The sequence below is a fragment of the Buceros rhinoceros genome, unplaced genomic scaffold (assembly GCF_000710305.1).
Source record: "Buceros rhinoceros silvestris isolate BGI_N320 unplaced genomic scaffold, ASM71030v1 scaffold4019, whole genome shotgun sequence".
In the NCBI taxonomy this organism is placed as follows: domain Eukaryota; kingdom Metazoa; phylum Chordata; class Aves; order Bucerotiformes; family Bucerotidae; genus Buceros; species Buceros rhinoceros.
This window is the reverse complement of record NW_010431968.1, coordinates 17,438-44,156: the sequence shown is the minus strand read 5'-3', so window position 1 is coordinate 44,156 and position 26,719 is coordinate 17,438. Positions and strand designations below refer to the sequence as shown.

The 26,719-nt window shown below is 41.0% G+C and overlaps 1 protein-coding gene across 1 annotated transcript in view; it reads left to right on the top strand.

The window, feature by feature from the left end:
• The window catches only part of LOC104500001 (focal adhesion kinase 1), a gene marked incomplete at its 3' end in the record, with an annotated part of 74,542 nt that overhangs the window by 31,514 nt on the left and 16,309 nt on the right, over positions 1-26,719 (top strand). The window contains exons 4-12 of the mRNA XM_010143586.1: positions 2,303-2,382; positions 3,704-3,766; positions 7,409-7,463; positions 11,317-11,457; positions 12,161-12,238; positions 13,283-13,390; positions 14,579-14,696; positions 21,595-21,625; positions 24,219-24,271. Of these exons, the coding sequence (XP_010141888.1) occupies positions 2,303-2,382; positions 3,704-3,766; positions 7,409-7,463; positions 11,317-11,457; positions 12,161-12,238; positions 13,283-13,390; positions 14,579-14,696; positions 21,595-21,625; positions 24,219-24,271 (727 nt within the window). The remainder of the gene's footprint in view (positions 1-2,302; positions 2,383-3,703; positions 3,767-7,408; positions 7,464-11,316; positions 11,458-12,160; positions 12,239-13,282; positions 13,391-14,578; positions 14,697-21,594; positions 21,626-24,218; positions 24,272-26,719) is intronic.

The window sequence follows — 26,719 nt, the reverse complement described above, 5'->3', positions numbered from 1 at the left end:
GGTTGCCTCCCCTTCAGTCGCTTGTCACCCACCCCCCCCAGGCCCTTTCCCCCAGGCCCTTCCCAGCCGCTCCTCCCCCAGCCTGTAGCGTTGCAGGGGGTTGTTGTGACCCAAGTGCAGGACCCAGCACTTGGCCTTGTTGAACCTCATTCCACTGGCCTTGGCCCATCGCTCCATATCCATGATAGGTACTGTAGGTACACGCGGTCTGTGGGGTCACAGAACTGGCAGTTCTCTCCACTTTGTGCATGGTTGGTTGTAGATGATTTCATAAATGAGAAGGTGTTTGTTCCATCAGGTCAGTGACTTGTTTGCTTGGCTAACACCCAGGACTCTGCACTTAGGGACCTTCATGGTTTTGAATGAAAACAGAGCATCACAGCATCTTGACTTCTGGGAAGATGCATGTCGCTCTCAGTTTGTATCGCAGCCACTGGAATTACCATCTAGAGTCTGTGGTTTTGGGGCGGCTTTTTTTTTTAACCTTTAATCAGATAAATCTTTGTAATTGTTACCAGAAAAACTCAAATAGATGCTAGGAGGAGGAAGCTTCACAGGAGAAGTTTGGGGTTTTGTTCATTGTGAGCGTAGTGAAGTAAAGTCTATTACTAATTCTGCGTAGTTTGTGTATTACTGCTCTGGGAATACAGAGCGACTACTTCCATATGTATACACAAGTGGCCAGCTTCATGGTGCCGAAGGACAATTATTTCTTCTCCCGTCTCTCTCATTAGTATTTGTAGTAGTTGAATTTGGAAGAGTTAAAAGCTTATTTTTCTGTCGAGTGCCTATGTGAGCTCCAGCGAAAGAAGCTTTGTTCTGGTGTTACAGCTATTGTAATAATTCATGCTGTCTTGCTCAGTTTATCATATTTCTTCTCTCACATCTTTCAACACCAAATTACAGTTTTTCACGCATTTCATAACTAGGAGGGTGTCATGTATTTGTTGCTTTGTAGTCTGGGGCTGGCTCCAGCTGTCAGAGTGGTGGTGAGAGAATGCTGCGTGCCTTCTCCTCTGTTCCTGGCAAGATGCTGACTGGAGAGGACCTCCAGCCGTTGAATCTGCTGCTGTGCTTCCTTATCTTCTGAATTCTGAATTTCATAGCGGTGGCAGTTTGAAATAGTTTTTCTAACAACTTGTCGTCACTCAAAAAACATTTTGTGAAGTGCTTTGCTTTCGTAATGTGTGCTCTCCTCCTTGATCTGCCAGTCAGTCATGTGGGATTGCTGTGGTATTTTAGGAACTTCTGCAACTTTAGGTTCTTAGGCTTTAGGATCTCAAGAACAATTCTGTGATTTTGTAAGATAGAGGATAGCATGAGCACATAAAAAGGTACTTCTGTAGACATAAGTTACTGATAAAAAATGCCTGTTGCACAGAAGACAGAATTTGCAGATACATTCTCCGGTACCGTTCTCTCATACTGTCTTTTTACTTAACAGTAACTGTAAAAATTACTTCCCCCAGTGTGGTGAAATTATTACCTGAAAAGGAGACTTTCTGCCTAGTCAGTGTAAGTAACTAAAAGAAGTCCAGGACACGGGATGAAGCTTTGACACACCGTAGTCCATCTTGTGGAGTACTTAGCGTGCTCTGTGGTGCAGCTTTGGGACATGCCCCTTCACCACTCATTGTAGGCTGTGCCCGGGCACAGCTGGGGACTCTGTGTGCCAGCAGCTGCTTCGGCCCAACCATCCTCTTCAGTAGGGAGGACCGTTTGGCCTCCTCCAGGTGACAGCACACATGCCTTGGCCATTATTTCTTGCTTTAGGTGGTACCCATCTACTTTCACTCTTGTTTCTTCTTCTTGCTGATTTGAATTTTTTTTGTTTAGGTCAGTAGTATCAGTAAGTTTTCACTTACTGCTCTTCTTACTTACAGCTGTTTTAGTTTCACAGCAGTGCAGGGACATTTGTGTGGTTTATACACCTGATGAGATGCACCTACAAAATTAAAAACTGTTGACCAAGACGGTTCAAGAACACAGCATACGTTCGCAGAATGCAAGTGTAACCAGCCTCCTGAGGAGGTTTTCACTGTATTTAGTAGAACATGGGTAATACTGATGGAGATAAGGAACGTGTTAATCAAGTCCATTGCTGTTGAAATGGGTTTCTTACAAAAGTGCAGCTCATTTATGGACAATATGAACATAACTTCTTTTTTCTCTTCATGCACCGTAAATAGTCATTCAAAAAAATTAAGATGTATTTATTCTGAAGGTTTCTGGGCAGTGTTTTTAGTCTGTATTGGCACTGAACCGATCTTTCTGTGACGCATACCTACTTTTTTTGCTGTAGGTGAAAAATGACTATATGTTAGAAATAGCAGATCAAGTGGACCAGGAAATTGCTTTGAAACTAGGTTGCCTCGAAATCCGGTAAGCTGATAATTTCATTTATTATTCAACATGTTACTGACCAAGTATATACATTAATCTTGAAACTGCTTATAGTTCATCAATTTCTGACCAATATAGTTGAATAAAACATAAAGATTTTTTTTCTGCAACGTAGTGTGAAGAAAAACTGAACAGACTGTATTGTCACCAATTTCTCGTGGTTTTTAAATTAACATTTGTTTTAAAATTGTAATTAATTTCATCTTGATACTGCTGTTTAGGTGAATTCTTCATCTGAATAATTCAAAGGGCTGTGGAGTGCAGTGAATTATGCTTTTAACAAAAGCATCTGTGGTGTTATTTAGCAAATAGTCTTGTCAGTGTGCGTATATAAATTGTACAGCTAAAGAATGTTATTAAAGATAAATGCTGCTACCTTTCCTCTCTGCATTTACTCAGTTTTTTAATGTGCTATTTTCAAATTATTAAATCATGAGGATTCTTTGGGGTGGTTTTGGTGTCCTTGTCAACTCTACTGACAGCTGGAAAGTAAAGATAAATTTATCAGATTAAGAGATCCTTGAGCGAGTTCCCAGCACAGCTTTTGAAATGCATGTTTTGGTTTTTGCTGATGTATGGAGAATTTCCAGCCTGAAACATTTGCTGTAGTTACGCTGTTGTCTTGCACGGGGAGATTAGGAATGAAGTAAAATGGATAAGAAATGAACGGCAAATGTAAACTTGTTAGCAGAGAATACAAGTGTCCTTTGCACAGCACATTCCAAAAGAAAACAGAATTCAGGCTTATGACATTTCCCAGATACCGTAGGAAAAGCCGGTATCTTTGCTATGAGATGCTTCTACTAGATGACAACTCAGCCTGTCTTGCCGTAGGCATTACTGGTCCACTCTCTCAGTGAAAACAATGCTCCCAGCCCTCTGCCACCAACAGAATGTGTTGTGAGTGTGCCTGGATGGAAACTGTTAGTTTTCACCATTCCCTCCTTCCTCTGGTTCTCCCTGTCACCTGCCCGAGTGCTGTTACAAAGGAGGGAGATGCTACTGCAGGTAGGAGGGAGCTGCTGAAGGGCAGGTTAGAGCCCTTCTTTTGGTAGCAGTGTAGTTAAGCTGGTTTAAAGTGGTTCTGAAAATGCAGTTCTGTGTAATGTTCCGTATTAAAATCATTTTGTAAAATAAAAATTCGATCTGTTGAGGTAGGAGAATGATGTATTAATATTTATATTCTAATTCGTTCTGATAATGTTTTCTAATGGTAAGTCTCTGAAAGATTTGACTACGTTGACGTTTTAGGCTGGATCATCTAATAATTGTCACTTTCAAACACTTTTCCTGACTTCAGGAGATCCTACGGAGAGATGAGAGGCAATGCATTAGAAAAGAAGTCCAACTATGAGGTGTTAGAGTAAGTATTGTGTTCTAGCTTGGGCTTTGAACTGTTTCTTAATCAGGAACATTAAATTCGGTTCAGTAACAGAACGTTTCTGTTGTATTTTTCTATTCCATGAAGTTTGTTGAGATCTTCTCATGCTTTAATATAAGAAAAGGATGATGAAACCTATCAAGGTATAGAAGTAGGAAGAGCACCTTTAACTGGTCCAGGGAAACAAGGTTGGAGGTGTTTAAACTGGATCAGGAGCCTGCTCTCGATTTTTTGTTATTTTGCTATTGTTTATGGGTTCCTCATGTCTAGTTCTAAGGTGATTTTGTTTCTAAACGGCTTTCTGTGAGTAGTTGCATTCCTCAGTTGTCACTCATCTGTGGTAAAGTTTGAGTGTTTGAAGATGTTTGTGGTGGTGTTTGCTCAGTATGTGAATATCCTGAATTGTGACCTTGTAAATCACTAAGTTTATTATCTGTATCTCATGAATTTTAAGAAGATGAAGAAGCAACCTTATAATGAAAGTGTTTTGGTTACTTAATCATGTTGTACAGTACATGACTACAGTCCAAACAATCCAGAGTCCTTGAGAAGCTTTCCGGGATTGAAAACTGGTTTTATTTGTATTAATTTCGTGGAACAAGTTTCAGACAGACATACGCAGTTATCTGCTTTTCACTACTCATTGTCTTTGTGAAAAGGTGCTGTACAGTTTAACGTAAAACTGGGATAAAAGGTTGGTGTAGTGGAGAAGTCTTTATATTTTATTAATTTGATGAAGGATAAAAGCACCTTAAAGGGTAGATAATTACAAGCTAGTAAGAGTCTGTAAAAAGTGCCAATGGTTCCCAAAATGTCCTCATTTGATCTTGCCACCTTAATAGCCTGTAAAGGTTTATCTGCACAAATAATATTTATTTCTCAAGTGAAGCTGTTTGTTTGGTTTGGTTTCGTATTTTTTTAAACTGGTTTTAGTGCATCCTGAAGCACTTCCACCAGCTGAGTGCAATTTTAACTGGCACTTTTTGCATTTGGTGTGATTGCTTCTTGCCTGGCTTTGTCAGATGTCTATTTGATGTAGATTTGTCTTTGATCAGATTTTCATACAAGAACAAATCTGGATTGGAAATGGTAGATAGAATCAAGCTGTTAAGTAGCCTTTAATAGTTGGGCCTTCATGTAATGAAAGAAGAATTTTTTCATAATAAATGTGAAGCCTGTTAGCTTAGAACAGGGGTAATTACAAGTACAAAAGTGGGAGCTATATGAAGGAACAGCTGCAGCCACGGTTTTGCAAAAGGCATGTTCAAGTCTATTATGTTAATGTAACATTACCTTTTCGCTGTGACTTCCATTGAGATGAAAAATAGAAATAAAGATGTGTATGGCTAAAGCTGCTGATCTTCTTATGATGAGCGGTATCATCTATCTGTAGTTGGTATTTTTTAATCCTATTGAAGTTTATACTTAAAAAAAGTCATTTTACATTTAAGCCCACAAGCAGGATGGAGTAGATGAGGTTAAATACGAAGCTTTAGAACTGTATGAACCGGGATCTCGCTGCTAATTATCTCTTACTGACAATCGCAAAACAGATGTCTGAGGTCTTAATCTGGAGAGATGAGTTGGTGCGCGTGCCGAGCTGGCCGTTTTACACCCACGCGGTGCAGCCGAGAAGGGAAGGGAGGGAGTTTGTAGGGTTGTGTGGTTCAGACAGTTGGTATGTTCCAGTTTCCAGCAGTTATTCTTTTCTTTACAGGTACCCATAATTTGTTGTTGGCCATGGCATTAAATCCGTGTGCTGCTTATGTTAAATTCTGCTCCAGCAATTACAGCTGCTGTTTCAGTTAAACACAAGACGTGCTTTATTAACAGATTTTAACAGTTGTACTCTGCCTAAGAATTTCTGCTGGATTTCTTACATACAGACCTGAACAAAAGACTTCTTTGCGACTGCTTTTAACAACAAACCAAGTCAGATTCTCGCAGCCATGTGCTGCGGTTCCACTAAGATGAGTAATACTGGAGTGACACAGCGTGCTTCATCTTTTAAGACACCATTTTTCTCTCAAATGCTTGATGTTAAACTAATGTATTCCTTGTCAAAATGTCTTTGCATGTTATTTAGATGGTAATAGTGTGTTAGATTTATTTAACTGCGTGGGATGATAAAATGCATATAATTTGCATTTGAGAAGAAATACATCAAAGGAATTAACATTTATGAAAGTTTTATGATCTTTGAGCTTACTGTCATTGCACAGATGCCTGTGTTCGCTCTTGTGCATGAACATTCTGCTCCTCTTAGCAGAGGATGGTTTTAGTATGTTTTCTGAAACTGTGTACTACTTGTCTTTAGAGAGCTTTAAGATACCCTGGTTTGTCAAGTAAGCTCTTTATACTGACTATACCATTAGCTTTCTTCTTACTGGTAGGTAGCAGCAGACACATACTGTTTATCTCAGGCTTCTCTGTTCTTTGCCAAATATAAAAATTCCAGATGTATTTCTGTTCCTGTTCAGCGCACGCAGCTGTGGGAAGGTTTCTGTCCTGCTCATTTCAGAAGCAGATAAGGGTGTTTGTTTAAAAGAGATTTGTAACCTCTTACATTTAAAGTCAGTAACACCTTTGAGAGGGAAGGATACAGGTCTTTCTCCTATTTACATTTTTCTTTTAGTTTTTCTCATGCAAATTTTTGCTAATACTGTACAACTGGTTCAGGGTGATGCAACATTTGTTATACCTGGTTGTACAATGATCTTACTCTGCACTACCATATCCCTGGCAACTTCTCTGGCATTTTTCTTGAAGCTAATTTTGGTTTAGTTGTAGGGATAGATACACACGTTGGACATAAGAGGGGTGCAGCATATCTGAGCCATGGGAATATTTAATCCTAATGGCTCTGGCTTTCAAACGAGGGCTGCAGTCCCTGTTTGTAAGTGTGACAGTGAGCTTGATGTAGTTCAGTTTGCAAAATCTGAGCTCGCAGACAGAATTAAGATCCTGGTTTACAGATGCAAAAGGTGAGAGTACTTAGCAAGAAGCAGCTGGGGATTTTAATATTAGATGCTCAATATGAGGGCAAAGTGTCAGTAGAAATTAAAAAAACCTTTAATTAGAGTGATGAGAGGGTAAAACAGTAGTGGAGGGGCAGTCAATGTGCTTACTGAGGTGACGTCATGAGACATCCTTTCTGTTGTATCTCCTACTCAGCTCTCATAGATGTTTATTGGAATTTGTCATTTTTATGTTGTTCCCTTCTCACCTGACTGTGTGCTGCAAGAATATTTTTCAGTATTTTTTAAGATACTAAAACATGTACATAAACCAGTTTTTATCCTGAAGACTCCTCTGTGCCCAAGCCAGCATTTCAGGTAATACACTTTCCACAGCAGGTACCTGTTGTAAATGCGGTATCCTTTTGAGTTGAAACTGGAGGAAGCTGCTGTCCCGCAGTTGGTGTGGAGCGGCGGCAGTTTAATGGTGTGCTGTGGTCGGTGCTCTGGGGTTGTCAAGGACCTTGCTCTGAAGAGCATTTTCGATATACATCTGCTAGTTAAAAAAAACGGAACATAAAGCTAACCCAAACCACCACCCTAAAAAAGACCAATATGATATTGCTCAATGTTTTTTATATTAATGCTGTGTGTGTTTTTGTTTCAGGAAGGATGTTGGTTTAAGGCGGTTTTTTCCAAAGAGTTTACTAGATTCAGTGAAGGTAATTACAGTTCCAGTCAATTATGTACTACTTTAAAATAATGCATTGGTAATCTGGAAATTGCGTTATCATTTTCACTGTAGAGTCGTTTCAAGGAAGATTTCCAGTATTTTCCACATACGTTAATCCTAGTTAAGACTATAAACATCAGTTGAATCTCACTTCCATTGAAGACCATATGTTCCCAGAGCAAAAAATGCAAATTTTTCTTGACATGCTTTGAAAAGGGGGATTAAGAATGGCCACCGAGTATTTTTACAGCTATAGCCGTTTTCATGTCAATGTCTTAGTAAAATATCTCTTACCATTCATATATGAAAGTATAAATCATAAATTGGTATTTTAGAGCCAGTTTTGGTAAGCAGTCATGGTTTTATAGAAATAACAAGATTCAACTTTAGACTTAGAAAGTTTGATGTGATTTAAAAGGGTAAACAGAAGAGGTCTGTCATGAAGGGGTTTGTTTCAAGAGACTTGAAAATCAGAAGCTAATGAAGTCAAGTGGATTTAAGTAATCCCTCTGCATTTTAATTTAAGCAATTATCTGAAACTGTATTCTCTGCTAGCAGGAAAAATTGTGGTCTAAGGCTCCAGATGTAAAAGAATTAATAACTGTCTCAAAAATTATATTATGGAGCCAGAAAACTGACCAACAAAGAAAACAGCTCTTTAGAAACCTTGGAATGGAGAGACTAGCAGAAAGTAGCAGCGAAAATTGCCAGAAGGTGAAGCTCAGTAGAACCTTGCAAAGACATAAATGTTGGACATATGAAGAGGAGAACCAAGGAAACGAAAAATGGGTCTGCTTTTTAATGAAGATTAAATCCCTGTTAAAAATAATCTAGGATTGGCTCACAGGATTAAATGGCTCTCCCACTTTGTGAAGACCAATGATGTTGAACTGGTCCAATGTGGGCTGGGCAAATGTGGACCAATGATTTTGAACTGGGAAGCAAAGGAGGGCTCCTCACAGCCAAGAAATATAAAATGAATTATTTCTCTTAGTGAGGTGAAGCGTAGAGGGTAGTGCAGTGGTAATCGCATTTGCTGGTGTTAGACATTTAGGAGATGCCAGCCACACAGCCAAGATCCCTCTCTGTACAGGAAGGCTGGGAAAGTGAAAATCCAAGTATTTTACCGGTGTGATAACGGTGTGCTTGAGGTGATACGCAGGGGTTCGAAAACAGGAAGTTCAGCTTTTATTTGGGAAGCTCATTAAATAAATAGAGAAGTCGGGAGTTTACAGACATTTCTCTATTAGCTCACAGCAGTGTCTGTAGGATACAACATTGTAGAAGAAAGCAAGTGCTGTCCTAGGAGGTGTCTAGGGAGCTTTCTCCACGAAGAAACATTACAGTCATTGAACAACACACTGTATCTCATACATGCTGCCAGTAGTTCTCTTTATCCGTGTTCATGTGTTCAAGGAGGCTAATCCACGTGTGGGGGAAGCTACTGAGTCAACAGGCCTTTCATTTTCATTATGTCACTAGAGAAGAATGAGAAACCTTCCTGTGTTGAGCGTAGGAAATGAGTGCTCAGAGATGACTTGACTGCTAAACCATGTTCTCTCTGTGTGGCTGTATCAGCTGTGGAAACACCATGGGGGGAAGAAATGTACTTAGACTAAACCGACAGCAGGGACATGGGGTGGATGTGAGGAAACAGAATTAGGAGTCTTCCCTTCACTCTGGAGCATGCCTTGAGCAGGAGTGGAGAAAAAATGTTCTTTCTACAAGAGCAAATTTTCAGTGCATTTCCCTTGAAGTTGACTTTTGCAAATATTTCTTATAAATGGCTCTTCTCCATGATGGAAGAGCTGTGGTTTTCTAGCTGACTTGCTGTGTTTACTCCTTACTAATGATCTGAAAGTTAAAGTGGAGATTAAGTCTTCTTGTTGGGCTTAAGAGCAAGTAACATATGCCATTGTGCATGGAATTCCAGACGATGCTGAAACAGGCCAGGAGAACAAACCATGAGCAGAATGAAGGACCTTTCAACAACTGAGTGGCTGAAACAATTGGGACAACTTGAGCCAGTAGATGTTTTTCTTTCTGTAGTGTCTTGCTCCTGATATTTGCCAGGTGTTCGGTTAAGGCTAGTATCTTCCAGTCCCTTAATGTCGGTTTTCTCTGTGAAAAGGAAGGTGACAGAAAGGTGTAATGTGTCTGAATCTGTACACAGTGGGTGCAGGAGGGAGCTTTCTTCATCCTACCAAAGTACCGCAGCCTGTTAAAGTCATGATCCCCCTGATAGACTCTGCTAAAGTAACACGGTACTTCGAAATTACAACAGAATGGCAGATTCCTCTGATAACTTTATAATGTTATAAAGTTTCTGTGCCGAGCTGGGGGGTGTTTTCAACCCGTACACGTCATTGCAGAACTGGCAGTCTCGTAGGTGACTATGCCACACCCTCGATCCCTGCTTCCTGAACACCCCTTTTAAAAACTTCTGGCTGTTCAGAGCTCTGAGTGTTCTGTAAAGGTGGACTGGAGCTGCCAACGAGTGGAAGTGTGTAGGACCTGCAGCTGTGAACAGGCAGCCTGGCAGAATGAAGAGTTTTAATGCTGGTCCAGCAGGACATTCAGATGTGTTTTGTGAGAAGAACAGTGGCCATTCCTGTCTATCCTTGCATGGTTTTGCCTTCTATTGTTGTTAGTTGGAAGATATAGGTATTGCTGAGGGGTTTTAAACACATTACGTCGCTGCCGACACAGGTCAAGCTTTGGCAAGGGGAGAAAGAAGAGATGAGTGTTTGCTTTTGACATTTTGACACTGTGTTGTGGACAGTGATGAAAAAGCAGTGGGTCACCTGGCTCTACACTACTGATTCGTGCAGAGGAGAAGGCTCTGCACTTTGTCGAGATGAGTTCTAGGGTTTAGAAACAGATGGGTTTGTCCAGGATTCTCGGTTGTGCGGTCAGTTTTGAAGTACGTTAAAGAGATTGCTTCTCAGATTGTGTTTTTATTTCCATAGGACTGGCAGCCCTCTCAGGACTTCTACATGTTATATACAGGCAGATACTTCACTTTTCATGAGTCTTTGTTTAGTTATCCTTTTAGAATAGTTTGGAAGCTGCTCGTATCCTGTATGTGCTTCCTCTTTCAGGATATGTAATTACGTGTCTTGCGCTGTCACAGATGCTGGGAGAATGATTTGTGCTGCTTTTCTAAGTGGTTATTTCTACTCTGGAAGCAGTTATTAAAATTATATGCAATAGAGTTAAAATGGCTTAGTCTTAATTTTTTTTACATTGAAATATCAATAATAAATCTAAAATTATCCTTTTATATGGAGTTATTTTGCAAATTATCAGTCTTTTAAGAATCCACTTTATTACGTGTGGGAAGGGAGGGGTAATAGAGATCATTGTGTCACTCGTCTAGTGGCCAGCCCAGCCCAAACCCCTGACAGGTGTGCAGAGATTAAGACACAGCTCCAACTGGGTTGTTACTATCAGATAAGAGAATGGTGATTTCAGTATAAACCTAGCATGAAGGTGTAGGTTGCTGTGGTTTTGTGTTGGTGCGCAGTTAAGAAGATGGGAGAAATGAGAAACCTGACAAAAGCAGTTCCTGCAAAGGTTAATGTACTGTTATTTTATTGTAATTTATTCAAAACATTCTTGGATATTCCCTCTGTAATTTATAGCAGAAGTAATTTTGCTCCCAAGCGATGTTAGAAGGCAGAACTGTTACTTCTATTTTGAAGCTTCTTTTTTTTTCTTGAGACTTGTCTGCATCTCATTGATAAAGAAACTGTTACTGATACTGAGTGACTGAAGATCTTAAATTGCACCGTCACTGACTAGATTTAAAATAATTGATCTTTCAACATTTTAATTCCCAGGCCAAAACACTACGAAAATTAATCCAACAAACATTTCGACAATTTGCCAACCTCAATAGAGAAGAAAGTATTTTGAAATTCTTCGAGATCCTCTCTCCAGTGTACAGATTTGACAAGGAATGTTTCAAGTGTGCTCTTGGTGTAAGTAAAGGAACGTGACGGTCACCAGAACACGTGCTGCAGTTAGGAGTAACTGGTTTTGCTTAGCTCCTGTTTTAACGTAGAGCACAGTCCTTGGATTTCATTAACAACAAAATATATTTGTTGATTTTGTTTAGAACTTTCTCAGCTGACTGTTAAAAGGGCACCATTCATTAACAGAGCAACATTTGTACATTATTAAATACCTTAACTGCTGCTTTGTTTGGGAAAGTCGAACCATTTTTAAGCTGGTTTCCTGAGGAAATGAGACTTCTCAGTTTCTTCTGTTTGTAAATTTTCCTCTAATCCCTTTTATAATCTATGGATTTCAAACGAATTTTGAGGAAGGTCACTGAGTCTGCAAGCTGTGTGAAAATAGGCACTCGAGTAGAAATTAGAACACGAACATCAATGTCTGTGAGAAGAGGAAGTATAGGAAATACATGGTTCTCCTGTAGACCTAAGATAAAACACAGGGAAATGCATTTTGAGTACCAGCGATCCCCAGGAAACCAGCCATGAGGAGTTTTGCTACTTATAGAATTACTGGATTTTAATATATTTTAAAGTATTTGAAGAATCTAAAAGTTTCTGGCGATTAATTACTGAAAACTGTAATTATAACGTTGGAGGATAGTGTTCCATAGCAAGGGCTTGTCTTACTGCTGAAATTTTCCCCTGTCTTTCTCCTTTGATTCTGAAGTCAAGCTGGATTATTTCAGTGGAACTGGCAATCGGCCCAGAAGAAGGGATCAGTTACCTTACAGACAAGGGTGCAAATGTAAGTCCATTCCTGTTTTCTCTTTGCCGTTACTGTCTTAACAGCCACGATCCATTGTGACCTGAACTTCACACAAAGGGGAGTGACGAGTCTAATCTTTATGTTAAGCACAGAAGAGCTGAGAGAGTCAGCACATGCAGCTGTTACTCAGATACGAACTCATGATTTGGGGTAGGGGAAGATGCAGTTGGGTCTAGTAGAGAGGCAGTGTCAGCCTTAGCACTGAATTTGTTGGCTGTTGTGTCTGGTGGAGTGCTCACGGAATGTGAAACATCAGTGGTGACATGAACAATGAAACGTGCAAGTTATTCGAAGCTATTCTCCCCTTTCTTAGTGAACGTGTAAAGGAGGAGCTCGTTTGAGCAGTTAGTGTTTAGCATTGGTGCAGTCATTGCTGGATATTTGCTTTATTTCATACCCTTACTACCCTTACTTTTCATTACCTGATACCGACTGTGTTACAGTATTTCCTGCACACCTCCGTGGTGCAAGGAAGTTATGTTCAGACAGGTTCTGCTAGCAAAATGTTTGGGTCCTTTACAATCATGGCTTGAGCCCATGTCCTGCTTCTTTTGAAATTACTTCAAAGGCAGTGGAAAGGTTCGGAGATCAGCAGTATGTAGCCAGCTAAGAACATACCTTTCACAGCAGTCTGGAGGTGTGTTGAGTGTGCCGTGAGTGCAGCTTCCACGTGGTTAACCTGTGGGGTTTTCTGTCTGGACCTCCAAGAGGTTGTTGCCACAATGTATTTCAGCGTGTGCCTGGAGCTACTCGGCAGTGACCTCTGTAGGCAACCTTGATGCTTGGTTTCATTTCACTAGGACTGTGGATGGGTACTTGTGGGTGTCGTTAGTCAAAGCCTAATGAAACTGTAGAAAGAAACAGAGGAACGGATTTCTACAAGTGTCGTTTGGAGGTGAAAATCTACATGTGCCTCTGCAACATCAGAAATAAAGGCAAAGTCTTTTTCTGTAATTTTGAATATTTTTGAACTTTTTTGAACTTCTGAAGTTTTTTGCACTTTTTTCCGTTGCCTTTCTGCAGCCAACTCATCTAGCAGATTTTAACCAAGTGCAAACTATTCAGTATTCGAACAGTGAAGACAAGGACAGAAAAGGGATGTTGCAACTCAAGATCGCAGGTGCACCTGAGGTATGATACTGGCAGTTGTGATACACTTACTAGCTGTGGTTTTCCTGGGAAGGGCTAGGGATTAATACACTCGTAATGACGATAGTCTGTGTGCTGTACTTTTGTTCTGGTCTGTAACTTCATTCTGGGTTTTTCTACTGTCAGCGTAATTATGATCCCATAGTGTATCTTCACCTTTGTACGTGCAGGTCGAAGCTGGGGACTGCCCATCTGAGTATGTGCACAGAGACAACAGTCACTGTTAAACTCTCGCTCCTCCTGCTGTTACAGCCAGTGCATTAGATTTTAATGTTTCACATTCTGGGCATTCTGCAGGGGTTTGATTTTTCATCGTTTTTAAGGGGAAAGGGAAGTTGAGTGTGAGCAGACATCATTATACTAGTCAGATAGTTTGGGTTTTAAAACAGATGTAGAGCTCATTATATGTTTGAGGTTTTGCATCTGGTGTTTGTAGACTTTGATAGTTGTAAAAGAAGCTTAATTTAAAAATACTGGCCCTTAAGTGCAACCTGCAGCCTGCATATGTATGTGATGCTACATCCTTAAGAGGAAAATGAGCAGTTTCACTTTTGTGAGAAGAGGAAATATGAAAGAGGAAAATTTTGCTCCCTCACTTTGCATGGAGGCAGAGCTGGAAGTGAAATAAAATCTTTTCCTCGGGCCAATGCGCTGGAAAACAGTCGCTGTGGTAGAGAGGGAGTGAGGGCAAGTTGGTGGTTCTGTGCAGAGGATGATGAATGTGGGCAGTATTTAAATTAATGGCTTGTCTGTATGTCTCTGATCTCTTTTTAAGGCAAAGAATAAATGCTGCAAAAGGGTGGATAAAGATCCCACCTGTAAGATCTGTAAGGAATAAGCAGCTTCGGAAGTGTCACAGTTATAGCTGTAAAAGTTCTAGCAGTTGTAACGAGCGGCGATTGACTCATTAGCCAGCAAGCCACTTAGTAAGCCCAGATGGATATTACAGTTGGCCGGGGGATTCTGTCAGCTGTGCGTTCGGAACCCCTGGTCTAAATCTGCTACATAAAAGGTAGAGCAAGAACCTGCTGGTTCTTTGCTCACCCGCATTTTTCTGTTTACTGTTACAAGTGTGTATAAAGTTCTGATGCAATGACACAGCTGTTCTACTCCGTGGTTGCAACTACAATAATACCTCTTTGTTGGTGCCTTGTTTTTTTCCTGCTTTAGCCTCTGACAGTGACAGCACCATCCTTAACCATTGCAGAGAACATGGCTGACTTGATAGACGGATATTGCCGGCTGGTGAATGGAGCTACGCAGTCTTTTATTATCCGACCACAGAAAGGTAAAGAGATGTTTCATTCCAGTAGTTTCTATACTCATATCTACAGGCGGATTATTTTGTACTTGACCAGAAGACATGAGGTAGCAGCAAAACCCTCACTCGGAAGCTCTTGTCTTTCAGGGAGGAGTCGTGAGGTATTTTTGTTATGAGAAACACCGATAGTCAATGTCACTCCATTAACAATTACTTAATGGCTGATAATTTAGACTGGGTTTCAGTATTCTAAACTTAACTAGCAGAAATAAATTGTGATTAAAGGCACTCCTGACAAGGATTTGTTATCTTGAAATGCGATTCCCTAATACACAAGTGGAAATCCCGAGAGGTTGGTTAGAACACACTTCTAGTGATAGTACTTTAAAATCTCTGCCTTCCTCCTCGATACTCAAAATGTCTCCATTTAATAAAATAAAAACTTCTTGAGAAGTCTCATGAGCTTTTCTCATGAGTTCAGTTCTCAAAGAGCTAAAGCAGAGATCTGTTTCATAGTGTTGATCAGTTGTTTTTGTAGCAATCCACCAGCTGGAAGCAGTCAGACGAGGGCACAGAGGTACCTTGCTTTAAAAAGAGAATTTTAAATTTCATCAGGATTTTTTCTGATTTCAGTGAACTTTAATTACTGAAAAATGTCTATGTAAATCTACTTAAGAATTGAAATTTCCAGCCTCCCTGTACTAACCTTTACTCATGGTAATTCTTTCAAATTTTGGTTTCTAGAGCAATTTATAAACTCTTTCCTTCTTCCCTATTTGTAATAGGGGAAAGTACATGAGCTACCCCAGAAGCTCTCCACTCTGAAACTGAGTCCCTTTTTAGAGCCTTCTTTGTGCCACTGTTTTTCCCTGGTGTGTAGCTGTTCAAATGGGGTAACGTTATTAACACAGTTCAGGTCTTTTCTGGGTCCATCCTGCCTGTGCACAGCAGAAAAAAACACCCAAACTGAAAGTTGCTCATTCAGTAATGAAAAATTGTGATTGTAGGGCGTTAGGTGTTTTGACAGCACTCTGTAAGTGTTCAGATTATTCTCAAATTTGCATGTTAGTTATTTCTGACCCTTAGCATGTGTGACTGACCTTCAGCTCCCACACAAGCAGCTTTGTAAGAATCTGTGTTAGTCAGGCAGCCTCATCTCGATCCAGAGGAAAATCTTCCCTCAGCACAAACTCGGCTCTTCTGGCCAACCTGGTGCTCAGCTGAGTGGTGATGAACCATTGGCACCAAAACTCGTCACAAAAAGGATAAGTTAGCATCAGTGATAATGCTGGTTTGTTGTTCTAAAAGTAAAACGGGCTTTAAAAAAAGATTTTAATTTCATGAGGCTAGTCTATAACTGTGAGCAGTGATCTTTTGTGCCGCCTCTTTTCTGGAAAATTAGGACTTGGGATTCCTTGCAGTCCCAAAACTTTTCTTCTCACACCCAGTGGATTGGCTGTTTTTTCAGCCTGAACTTGCGTAGCCAAAGTCGAGCTTCTAAAACACACATCTTAGCACATTGCCCCTCCCCACCTCTGCGTCATCCTGAGTTCATGGCCAGCTTGGACTCTGTCCTCTGCTTTTCCTTTAGGGTTACACGTGAGGGTATGTTCAGTTCTTGCCACTTCTGCGCTGGTGGTATTTCAGAAATTGGGTCCGTTCTGTCTGCGTTGCCAGTGCTATTTCTGGCTTGTTCCTCTGCTGCTAGACTGGCTTGTCTTTTCTTCCCTCTACATTAATGCCCTTAACTCCACAAAATGCCACTGCCTGATGGTCTCCAGTTCTGTCATTCACACCAGCAACCACCAGCAGTCCAGGCCCTCATCAGGTCTTAGTTCTGTCCATCCAGGGTCCGTGCATTCACACCAGCAACCACCAGCAGTCCAGGCCCTCATCAGGTCTTAGTTCTGTCCATCCAGGGTCCGTGCAGCGCTGTGCATTGTGGCGGTGGTTGAGCTCCAGTCGCCTGTTTCCGTTTGGCAGCCAATCCCTGCTCTGTCATCCTCTGCTGTTCTTGCCTAGGCAAGGGAGCAGCTCCCAGTCAAAACTGCCACAGGATTTACCAGCACGTCCTGGCTCCATGGTGGGTGCATCAACTGCCACCTAAGATCAGCAGGCACGTGGGTGCCACCTATGGCTGCTGGAGGTGGCAATAAAAATCAGTCCACTATATTCAAACCTTTTCTTTCTAATTTTTGTCTTCCTCTGACCTGACTTGCTTATCATTCAGCCCTTGAATCTTCCAGACTCGCTAAGCTCTGAGAAGGGTGAGAGCTCTGGTTTTCCTGTGTGTTGCACAACTGTGCCGTGCCCTGTGGTTTGCTGGCAGGCGCGAATGCCAAATACATCAATGCATTTAATGGTGTGTGTTTATTTGTGTGCTGTCTTATTGGCGTGTTTGAGCACAGAGCAGATGAGCATGGTTGAGGTAAAGGAACATCACATAGCACTTGGAGAACACGCCCCTTTGTGCAGACACAAAGACAGTCCCTCCCGTTACAATAAATTGTGGGCTTCTTGTGTCTGAGGTTTCTTTCTTTGGAAGTTGATAGCAATACTCAATGTATTGATTAAACCTTTTAACGGAGAGCTGTCCCCACCACGATCTGCATTCCCCGATCCCTCCCACAGGGAGCTTTGGTTATATACATCAAACAAATCGTGTCGCACGCTTCATCTAACAGATGTGTTTTCTCCCCTCTTTGAGCTTTCCCATCCCTTTTCCCGTAAATGTTTATTGCAAGTCTCCTCATAAATTGTCCTTCTTGAGTACTAGAAGAACCTGTGTTTTGGTGGTATTATCTGTCTCACTTTCCATTAACAATCCAGTTTCCCTTAATTTGGTGAAAGTACTGGGTAGTGTTTAAGTCCTGGACAATATTTGGCATATTTCCATTCAGCTTGTTTTATTTTTCATAAATATTTTGGTATATGGGTTCCTTTAGACCAGTGTGGAGACTTAAAACTTGGTATTTGTTTTTCCAATATCACACTTAACTCTTACAGGCAAAGAGCACAAATGAAGCAGCTGACAAAAACTCAAACTGATATTAAGTGGCTGCTTACTGATACGCACTAAGTAGCTTTCCTGGGATCTTAAGTCTAATGGCTGAATTTTTCATCTGTATAGATAATGCAAAACCATTAAAACTCTTGAAAAAAGCTAAAAGTCTCTGGAAAAAACCACCGAGGAACTGGAATAGTTACCTGATTGTCATTCCTTTATATCAAAACTCACCTTTACACCGAAACATTCCCTTTGAACCTGAAAGGATTGCAGCTAAATGAAAACACCGAATTTTGAATTTTGAAGTACCAAAATTAAATAATCCATAATGTTCTCCAGAGAAGCGTGTCTGTTTTCACACAAAACAGCCCTGAGCACCGTTTTCTTTCTAATGGAATAACAACGTGTATTCCGATTCTCACGGTACTGTTATCACTTTGCCTAATTTGATCCCTCGGTGATTTTGCTTTTCCTATAATTCCAGTTGGGTGAAGACAGTTCCCATTGTGGTAGAACAAAACACTGGAGAGTTCTTTTCACGTCCCCTGGAGCCAGGGTTTATAGGATAGTGGAAGGTGCTGGGCATGTGTGCCAAGGTTTTGGTAGCTGTGGGGATGGGAACAGACCGGGGGATGCTCTGTGCTGGTCACAGCTGCCTCCACTCCATTCCACTCCTTGTCTCTGTGACACACACTCTTGATAATGATCGTTACTATATACATTCATCACACGTTCTTTATGACTTTCACTTACATCAGCAGAAATTCCCAACATTAAAATCTAGAATATCATCATCAGAAAAGCAGAAGGAAAAAAAGAACAGTATATACGCAATAAAACCGGGCACAGGCACCAAAATCACGCATATCCAATTTTTTTTCACTGAATACAGATTTGGGCGAAACGTTGTGAGTTTTAATTTGTGAAAAACAGCATATGCTTTAACTGTGATGCTGTTAGTAACGAATTTTGACTTCAGACCTACAAGGGTACTATTGAATGTTCCGTATTTTGTTTGGGATAGAAGATGTAAACTGATGATCATCAGCCTGGGCCACGCTGCCTGAAGGGAGCAGTTGTATCCAGAGAGCGTGTAGGCGTCTGGAAGATCAGCATGGATACCCTGTTTCAACAGTAGTTCTGTGCAGATAGATTTTTCTTTAATTTTCTCCAGTGAAAGGGGAGGCATCTCTAATACAAGTTAATAGCTTTTTTTTTATTTCTGGTGGCCTTTTTTTTTTAACATACACGTACTTTCCCAGTTTCCCCTGTCTGTATCTGGCCCTCCACTTGACACATTTCTCCAGCAGCGAAGGGAGGGATGATGTCCGTGTTGCCAGTCAATGTGTATATGAGGTTTTGTTTTAGGAGTGGTGCTGTGGGCTCCTTCCTTCTCCCCAGCGCTGAGTGCACATTGTCCACCTCTCCCACCCCCATCAACCCAGAGGACAAGGGTTCTCAGGACAAAATCACTCATGCCTCATTGAATTGGGTGAAGGACAGTGAAAAGGAAGATAGTCAGATATGATGGGATTTTAATAATGTTGTACCCATGTGTGCTGCCGGTTTTTCCAACCAGGCTGGAAACAAACGTTGATTTAACTTGGGCTAGAGTCTGCTTTTTCTGTGTCTACCCCCAGTCAACCCTCCCACAGTTTGCCAGCCATCTTCAGTTCCTTTCACCTTCGTCACACTCTGCTACATACTTCTCCTCCTTAGCTACATAACAACACTTCTGTTGACATTCTCCTCATCTCACAAAATGCGTAGAAAGGGTTTGCTATTAAGGTGGAATCAGGATTTTGTTGTGAAAGAGATATTTTATTATGATCCTTGCTTTATCTTTTGCTCAGATAGGGAACAGTGCTATAAGTGAAGACTTGTAGGAACTGAATGGGATTCTCATCAGTAAGGAAATTTAATATTGCACTGGAAAGTTAAATTTTATCTCTTTTAGATCCTGTTGATAGGTAGTAATTGGCCTCAGCATATGCTAGCAGTTCCCACCTGTGGTATTTTAAGAGGTTGGGGTCTGTATTTGCAGGAGAGAGAAACAATCTTATCTGCCACTCAGGTCGAGACTTCGGGCATGCGTAGGACTGTGGCCTGCAAATGTTATGAAATGATTCTCTTGATGTTTCTGAAGTCCTTGAATATGATACTGATTTGCTCCAGGCAAAAAAGAAACCTAGAGGAAATTAAAATTCCACCTTCTCAATACAGGTTGAGTAGTATGCAGTTAATATGTGATGGGGCTACATATTAAAGAGCAAGGAAAACTATTTTGAATAGCTGCTTATTAATTGTGTATCTGTTATCTTGATTTAAAAATAAGGAATCACGAAGCTAATAGTGCACTTTAATAAAGTTCTTTTATCACAGCGTTTGGTGTGTTTGTATCACTTTCTAAACCTCTAAAAACAGCAGACTGTAAGTACGTTTCACCAGTAGCACCTGTGATTCACCAGCAACATCTAAACCATTAAATCTTCTGCTGAATGTTGGAGCGCTGTTGGAACAACTGGCAGTAGCAGCGTAACTCGATGTAAACCAGAACACGGGATGCTTTCACAAATAGAGACTGTCGGCTGATGTGATATCAGGTGTAATTTAAGGTTTTTAAGGTTCTCTTGAGTGTTCTTCACAACTCTAGGGATGCCTGCATAGCAGTGGGCAGAACTTTTCTTCCTCTTTCTCCAACTTTTGCCCAGTTCCATCCAGTGTGAGTTCTCTCCATTACAGTCTCTCTTTTTTGGGTACCTACCCCCCAGTCTTTTATTGCCGGGCTGTCACCTTCATGCCTCCGATCTCACACTTGTAACTCCACACTACCTCTAAGGATCTTTACCTTTTGTTTCCTTCCCCAAAAGATACCATTTACCCTTATGTATCACAATACCTTAATCCTACCTCACGCTTCTGGTATGACCTTACTGTCTCTCCTTCGTCCTCCAGTTGTGGGCGCTTGCTCTAGTCGGTGTGCTGAGCTACCCTAGGTCATCTGCCAAACCACAGCCTCTTGTTTCCCTCCTTTCCTGCATCTTCCTTTTCAACACGCCCCATCAGACAGATCAAAACAGACCTAGGGTGGTGAGCCAAATTATGATGTTCCATCCTTAGACAGCAAAACTTTGTGATAAAGTACCGTCACAAAGGCTGAGCATGGCTTCTGGGTATTGGGCGTTTCTCTACTCGGTCCCACAGTACACAGAGGCAAGACTGTAGTTTACTTCTGTAATGTCTGGAAATCGTTGGTGTTTTACTGCAGGATGAGTGAGTTCATATCATCCTTCCCTGCATGGTCTCATCAAATTCAATAGGGAAAAAAACCCCTTGAATGTGTACACCCAAGCTTTTCTATCCGGTGCCATTATCGAAGAAAAGCTGGCAAGGATTCGAAAATAGTTTACAAAACACTAACTTAATCTCTGGCTACTAAACATTACTATCGTATAATCTCAACCAAATGTGAAAGCAGCATAAGTTACATGCTCTAATGATTTATTTCAGTTGTCTTGCTTGGAAGTCCAAGTTGGCTTCAGTTGTGTTATTTATATGTTAGCACTGAGCACATCTTGGCGATAAAGCAAAGCATTTCTTACTAGAGAGATGAGATGCTGTCATACCTTCTGCAGGTGATTTATCGGAGTTAGTTGTTCACAATAAAAAAGAGCTTTTATATTCTGTAGATGTTGTTTTCTCAGATAAGAGTTTGCCAGAAGCTCTGTATCACTGGTTAGAAGGAGTTGTGTTGATATGCTGCTCTTAATATATGTATAGAACTGTCTTTTGAATCAGCGTAAGATTCCCAGAGAGATTGTGATGACTAATGTATCCGGCAGGTATATATTGCACATTGAAAAAGGTTGTTCGGAAGCTTCAAAAAGTAGTAATCCTGTTTTCTTCTTGTTTACACAGAAGGTGAAAGAGCTTTACCATCAATACCAAAGTAAGTTTTATGCTTTCTTTCCTTGTATAATTAAAAAAACGTTTTGAAAAATTGTTTTCCTTAAGTGATGCTGTAAGATTCCTTATAAGGGCTTAATTTTTGTTGTTGCTTTTGGATTCTAGGACAGATAGCAGGTGGTGATGTGGGACCATGCAGCAAAAATGACTGACAGCACTATTAAACTATAAAGATACTAGAAATAAAATTGGAGGGAAGAAATGCATAATGCATCAATCATATTTGACAGTAACAAAAGAAGGATGTTTTGGAAAGGGCTTGACTGGGATTCAGGCTATTTTATTTGAGTCCATGCGTAAATTTAATTGCAGGAGTGATGCTAAACAGTTGTTCAGTTGTGGTTTCAATCTGTGACTCAGTCTATGCTCTTGTTTTTCATATTTGTCCCCTTTTCTGCTCATGGGAAATACAGAAAATACCTATTTTTTTCTCTTACAGTAAATTTGTCATGTCACCTTTTGTTAATAATATTTCCATTATGGGGTGAGTCCGAGGTGGGATCTCTAGCTTCAGTCTCATAACGAATACCATCTACACAGCAAATTCTTTTTCATCTGTTTTTTGAAGTATGAATGTAGAAAAATTCATCTCTGATACCAATTGTGGATTTGTAGAAAATTCTAATCTAGGTCAGGAAATAGAGTTGTGTTTATTTCTCTGGCTAGTTTTATGGCGATACTATATCCCAGCTATGCTGAGGTGTGCCGTCAGCATCTCGTAATTCTTACATAAAATATGCTAAGATACCTCTCAGACTTGTTTCCTTCCTAAGCTTCAAGGTAAATCAGAAAATATTCTAATTTAGCTCTGTTTGAACTAAGAACGGTTGTTATGCTGCTGGAGTTGGTAGTGTGTAACACGGTGGTAGTCAAGCTCTTAGCTCTTCCCAGGGATTCTTTGCGCTCCTGGTGTCAGTGGCTAGGGCCCCATCCTCTCTGCCCGGTTGCGATGGTTGTCTACCCTTTCCACAGGCAGTTTCTTACTGTGGCTTCCTAAACTTCAGTCCTTTAACCAAGCCAGTTGTTTTGGGGTTTTTTTTTTTGCTTTTTTGCAATCTGATTGCTTTCTCAGACCCAGATTGGTTTCCTTGAACCTTATTGGGCAACGTCACCGGTAGCCGGTAGCAAGGGATAACTCTGTAAGGACCAAATAAAATTCAGCAGTTTGTAGTGTCGTAGCTCTTCTTTTTCCTTTGGCACGCAGGGACTGTTTGCATTCTGATTCTTTTTCCAGCCCCAGATGGTTTTCTTTGACCCTTATGGGGCAACGGCACCGGTAGCCGGTAGCAAGGGATAACTCTGTAAGGACCAAATAAAATTCAGCAGTTTGTAGTGTCGTAGCTCTTCTTTTTCCTTTGGCACGCAGGGACTGTATCTGCTGTCACCCAGCCACCCCATTCTGTTTCCTCCTGGATTCCTGGAAGGAGTCCGCAATTATTACTTTTTGAACTATTCGGTGTGGTGTGGAGCACAGTTTGTTCCTGAACCGGCCAGAAACTCTCCAGTTGGATACTAGTGGTTGCTGTTCTTCACAGCTCTTGCTGCCGTCCTCGCTGGGCAGGTGGCTTTCTCCTGGTGCAGAAAGAGGAGAGTTAAAGTGCAGGGAGGAAAAGGAAATGAAAGTCGAGGCTGGAAGCAGTAAAATTAGTAAACTTAGTGTGTGCTCATATAGAAGGGGAAAATTTGTTTTTACTTAAATAGATACGACTGAAACAAAATGACTTTCTAATTACAGAACTTTTATCCCTCTTTTATATGTAGAGAGTTTTGAGATAAAATAAAGTTTGAAGGAAAAGCTTCTTCCCATTTTTTGGACAGTTAATCCAAACTGCATTTGTATGCTTGAGTCAGTTTGAACACGGGCACCATGTGTGCTGTTAGTCTGGCAGCAGAGGAATGGGTTGGGTTTTTTTTTTCAAATATCTAAAGCTACTGGCCAACAGCTTCTTGCATCTGGAAAGATTTGCCTTTGCTCTCTGAAGTTCCAAATTTCTGGAAGCGTGAAGTACAGTACTCTCTCACCAGTAAAACTGTTTATATACGTACGTGAAAAAAATATAGAAGCATTTAATGGCATTTCTGATCCTAACGAACAGTTATACCTAACTACATTTCAATGTAATTGCTTTTCTTCATTTACTTGATGAGTAAATTAATTTAAAATTGTTGCACAGGGTAAGTTGTCTTGCAGGCAGAAACTCAATTCATGCTTTATTTGCAGTGGATGAGACAGAAAGTAGAAGCACCACCAAACTACGTACCTTGACAATGTTTAGACATGCACGGCTTAATCTTAAAAATTTGTAAACCTGAGGTTTGGGGTTTTCCTTTAAGTTTGCTCTGTCGTTGTGAATCAGTATGCTGATGCAAACAGGAACGCACTCTGTCTGTCACACTCCCCCAGATGGGTCTGGAGTGGTAGATTCCTCTGTGACTTCCCTCCCCCTCCGAATCTGTCGCTGCGGGAAATGGACTGGCCCTGCTAATTACAGTAGGTGCCCTGTTAGGATGAATTCCCAGTGTATGTGACCGGGAAGAATGTACAGCATTCAGCGATTCCAACCTCTGTTTTACAGGCTGGCCAACAATGAGAAGCAAGGAGTAAGGTCACACACGGTCTCTGTGTCAGGTAAGGCTCGTGAAAAATAAATTGTAAGTTTATTTATACAGCTAGCAGATGTTCAGGAAGATTTTTCGCTCCTGTGAAAGTAGCTACATGGGTATTGACTTTCCCAAGACCATAGCTGTGCTGCCTCCGTAGTGCGTTTTCTGACAAGAAACTTCTTGCAGCTCTCCTACGTAGCGTCGCTTGCAGGAACAGCCATATCCGAGCAGTAACGCAGGGCCAGAGCACTTCAAAGTGAAGCTGCTTGTCAAGGTTTTCACTTAGCTTTGTAATGAAGTAGAATATCATGGGCTAGAGCCTGAATTACCTGAGCATGTGTTAATTATGAAGGAGCAGCTTTGAAAAGTGAAAATAGGCAATTAAATTTTAATCATCACTTTTGGGGAAGAAGAAACTTAATAGCTGGTTTTTGTAGCTGCTGTTTAGATCAAAGTACGTAATTTTTGCTATTGCAAATCACAAGTTAATTGAAGGATGAGCATGTGAGGTAATGCATGTTTTCCTGTAGCTTATAGGCTTCTGGTTTCTGTGGGCTTTTTTAAGTGTTTATACTTGAGAGGGAATATTTTTCTTTTACAGAATCTTAAATGCTTTTGAGGGATTGAGTCAGTGTCTTTGAAAATACATTTCTAAGTCCTTATACATAATATTTGTTAAGGAGATTTTCAATGGGGAAGTGTATTAATATTATTATAAGTTTTATAGATCTCTAGTATGTGGCCACGAACTTGAGGAAACAATGCTGTGAACATGTCCACCCTTGACTTACAGCCCCACTTTAACACCTACGTGAGCTCTTAGTGGCACATATTCACAAACCTGACGTGTTTCATACAAGAAGGAGGAGAGAGATGTAGATGTTTGGCTGAGTTCCTGCTTTTCAGATTCCTTTCCCCACCCTTAACCTCTTTTTAAAGATGTTTGAAATTCACCCCTTGGCATAGGAAGCCCAAATAAACAGACCTTGTGCAAGAAAACAGATGAGAGGATCTGGAATTGAAACGCGTATCAAGCTGCAGAGGTGTAATAGAGCTTCATCAGTTACTGTTACCTCTCAAATAGCAGCTCCTCTTCCTGCAGTAGCTGTCAAGCAAGCATGGTAGATAAGGTGGATGAGCATGAAGCATGGGCAGCATGTTCTCTCTCGGGTCTTACCTGTGTGGCTCATTTTAGCTGTTAGAAAAAGTTGCCGTTTCTAAGGGATTAGTGCTGTGCCTTGCATTCACGGCACTCACACAAAACGCTAATCCGCAGGACAAAGAAGTCAGGTTCCTCTGCCACCTCAAATTTGCACCCTCTCAATGTTTCTAAGAACGCTGATGTAGTTCTACTATTAAAAGCAGTACGAAATGCTTGCTTCATGATCCTTTGCTGCTGTCGCTTTGACTTTGCGCATTTCGCTGCTTCGCTGCTTGTTTGACGTGGTGTTTTGATATTCACGTAGGGAAGTTAGTTGCAATACAGCTCTGGTGTTCAGGGCGTCACGTGAAGGTGAATGATGGGTAAACGAGAGCTGTGCTGTAGCACCACAGAAGAGGCAGAAGTAGCAGCGCTGGGGATGAGCTGCGTGTTGAAGTGAACCTGAGGGAAGCTGTGAGGTGCAAAGCTGGCTCCCGGTGCCATACACAAAGTGATAAAACCAGAAAATATCCTTCTTTTTCTTTCCAATACCTACATCAAAACCAGTGAGATATTTTTCCTTGTGTTCTAGAAGTTTTTTGTCTTTGCATAGTGAAATGGTTGTGCTTGATGCTTCTTTTTTATACCACATTACAAACCAGTGGAAATAATGACGTAATACTGGAATGACTCAAGCCATTGCCTTTATTATTCAGTCTCAAGGCCTTGTTCCTCTTTTAAAATAAGAAGGGTGCATAGGACACGGGCACACTTTTTTTGTTGTTTTGCCCCCACATTATTTGAAATGCATCAAGCTGTGGCATGAATATCAGTATATTAAATTTAAACCACAGGCCAACTGCCGAGATGAGGCTCCCGTGATAGCGGCTTTTCCTGCGGAGGTACGTTCTGTAAGAATTGCTGAGTCCTCAGAGTAGCCAGCTTGTTACAAACGAAGTAGGACTTCGCATGGATGTGAAGAAGTGTTGCTGCTGTTGTCACTTGTGACTGATCCCGCGGTAGGGAACTACAGAGGCAACAGATGTATGTCATGTTCAGTTAACCCGCGAGTTACAGGTCAGCAGAGGCTGACAGCTGGCTGCGTCCAGTGCACAGCCCGCTGCGGGGGATGCCTCCCGCGTTTGCAGAATAAGAGCTTTTCTGTGGTGACATTTAAATGACTTGGAGCTAAGGGCTTCACATAAGAGGAGCTTTTATATCTTAGGGACAGCTGTAAGGTCCTTCATGCCTTTGATGATTTAAATGAGATGTGAACTCTGCTGTTTGTTTTCAGTGAGATCGCTCCTCTTCGTTTAGACCTCGCCCAGTGAT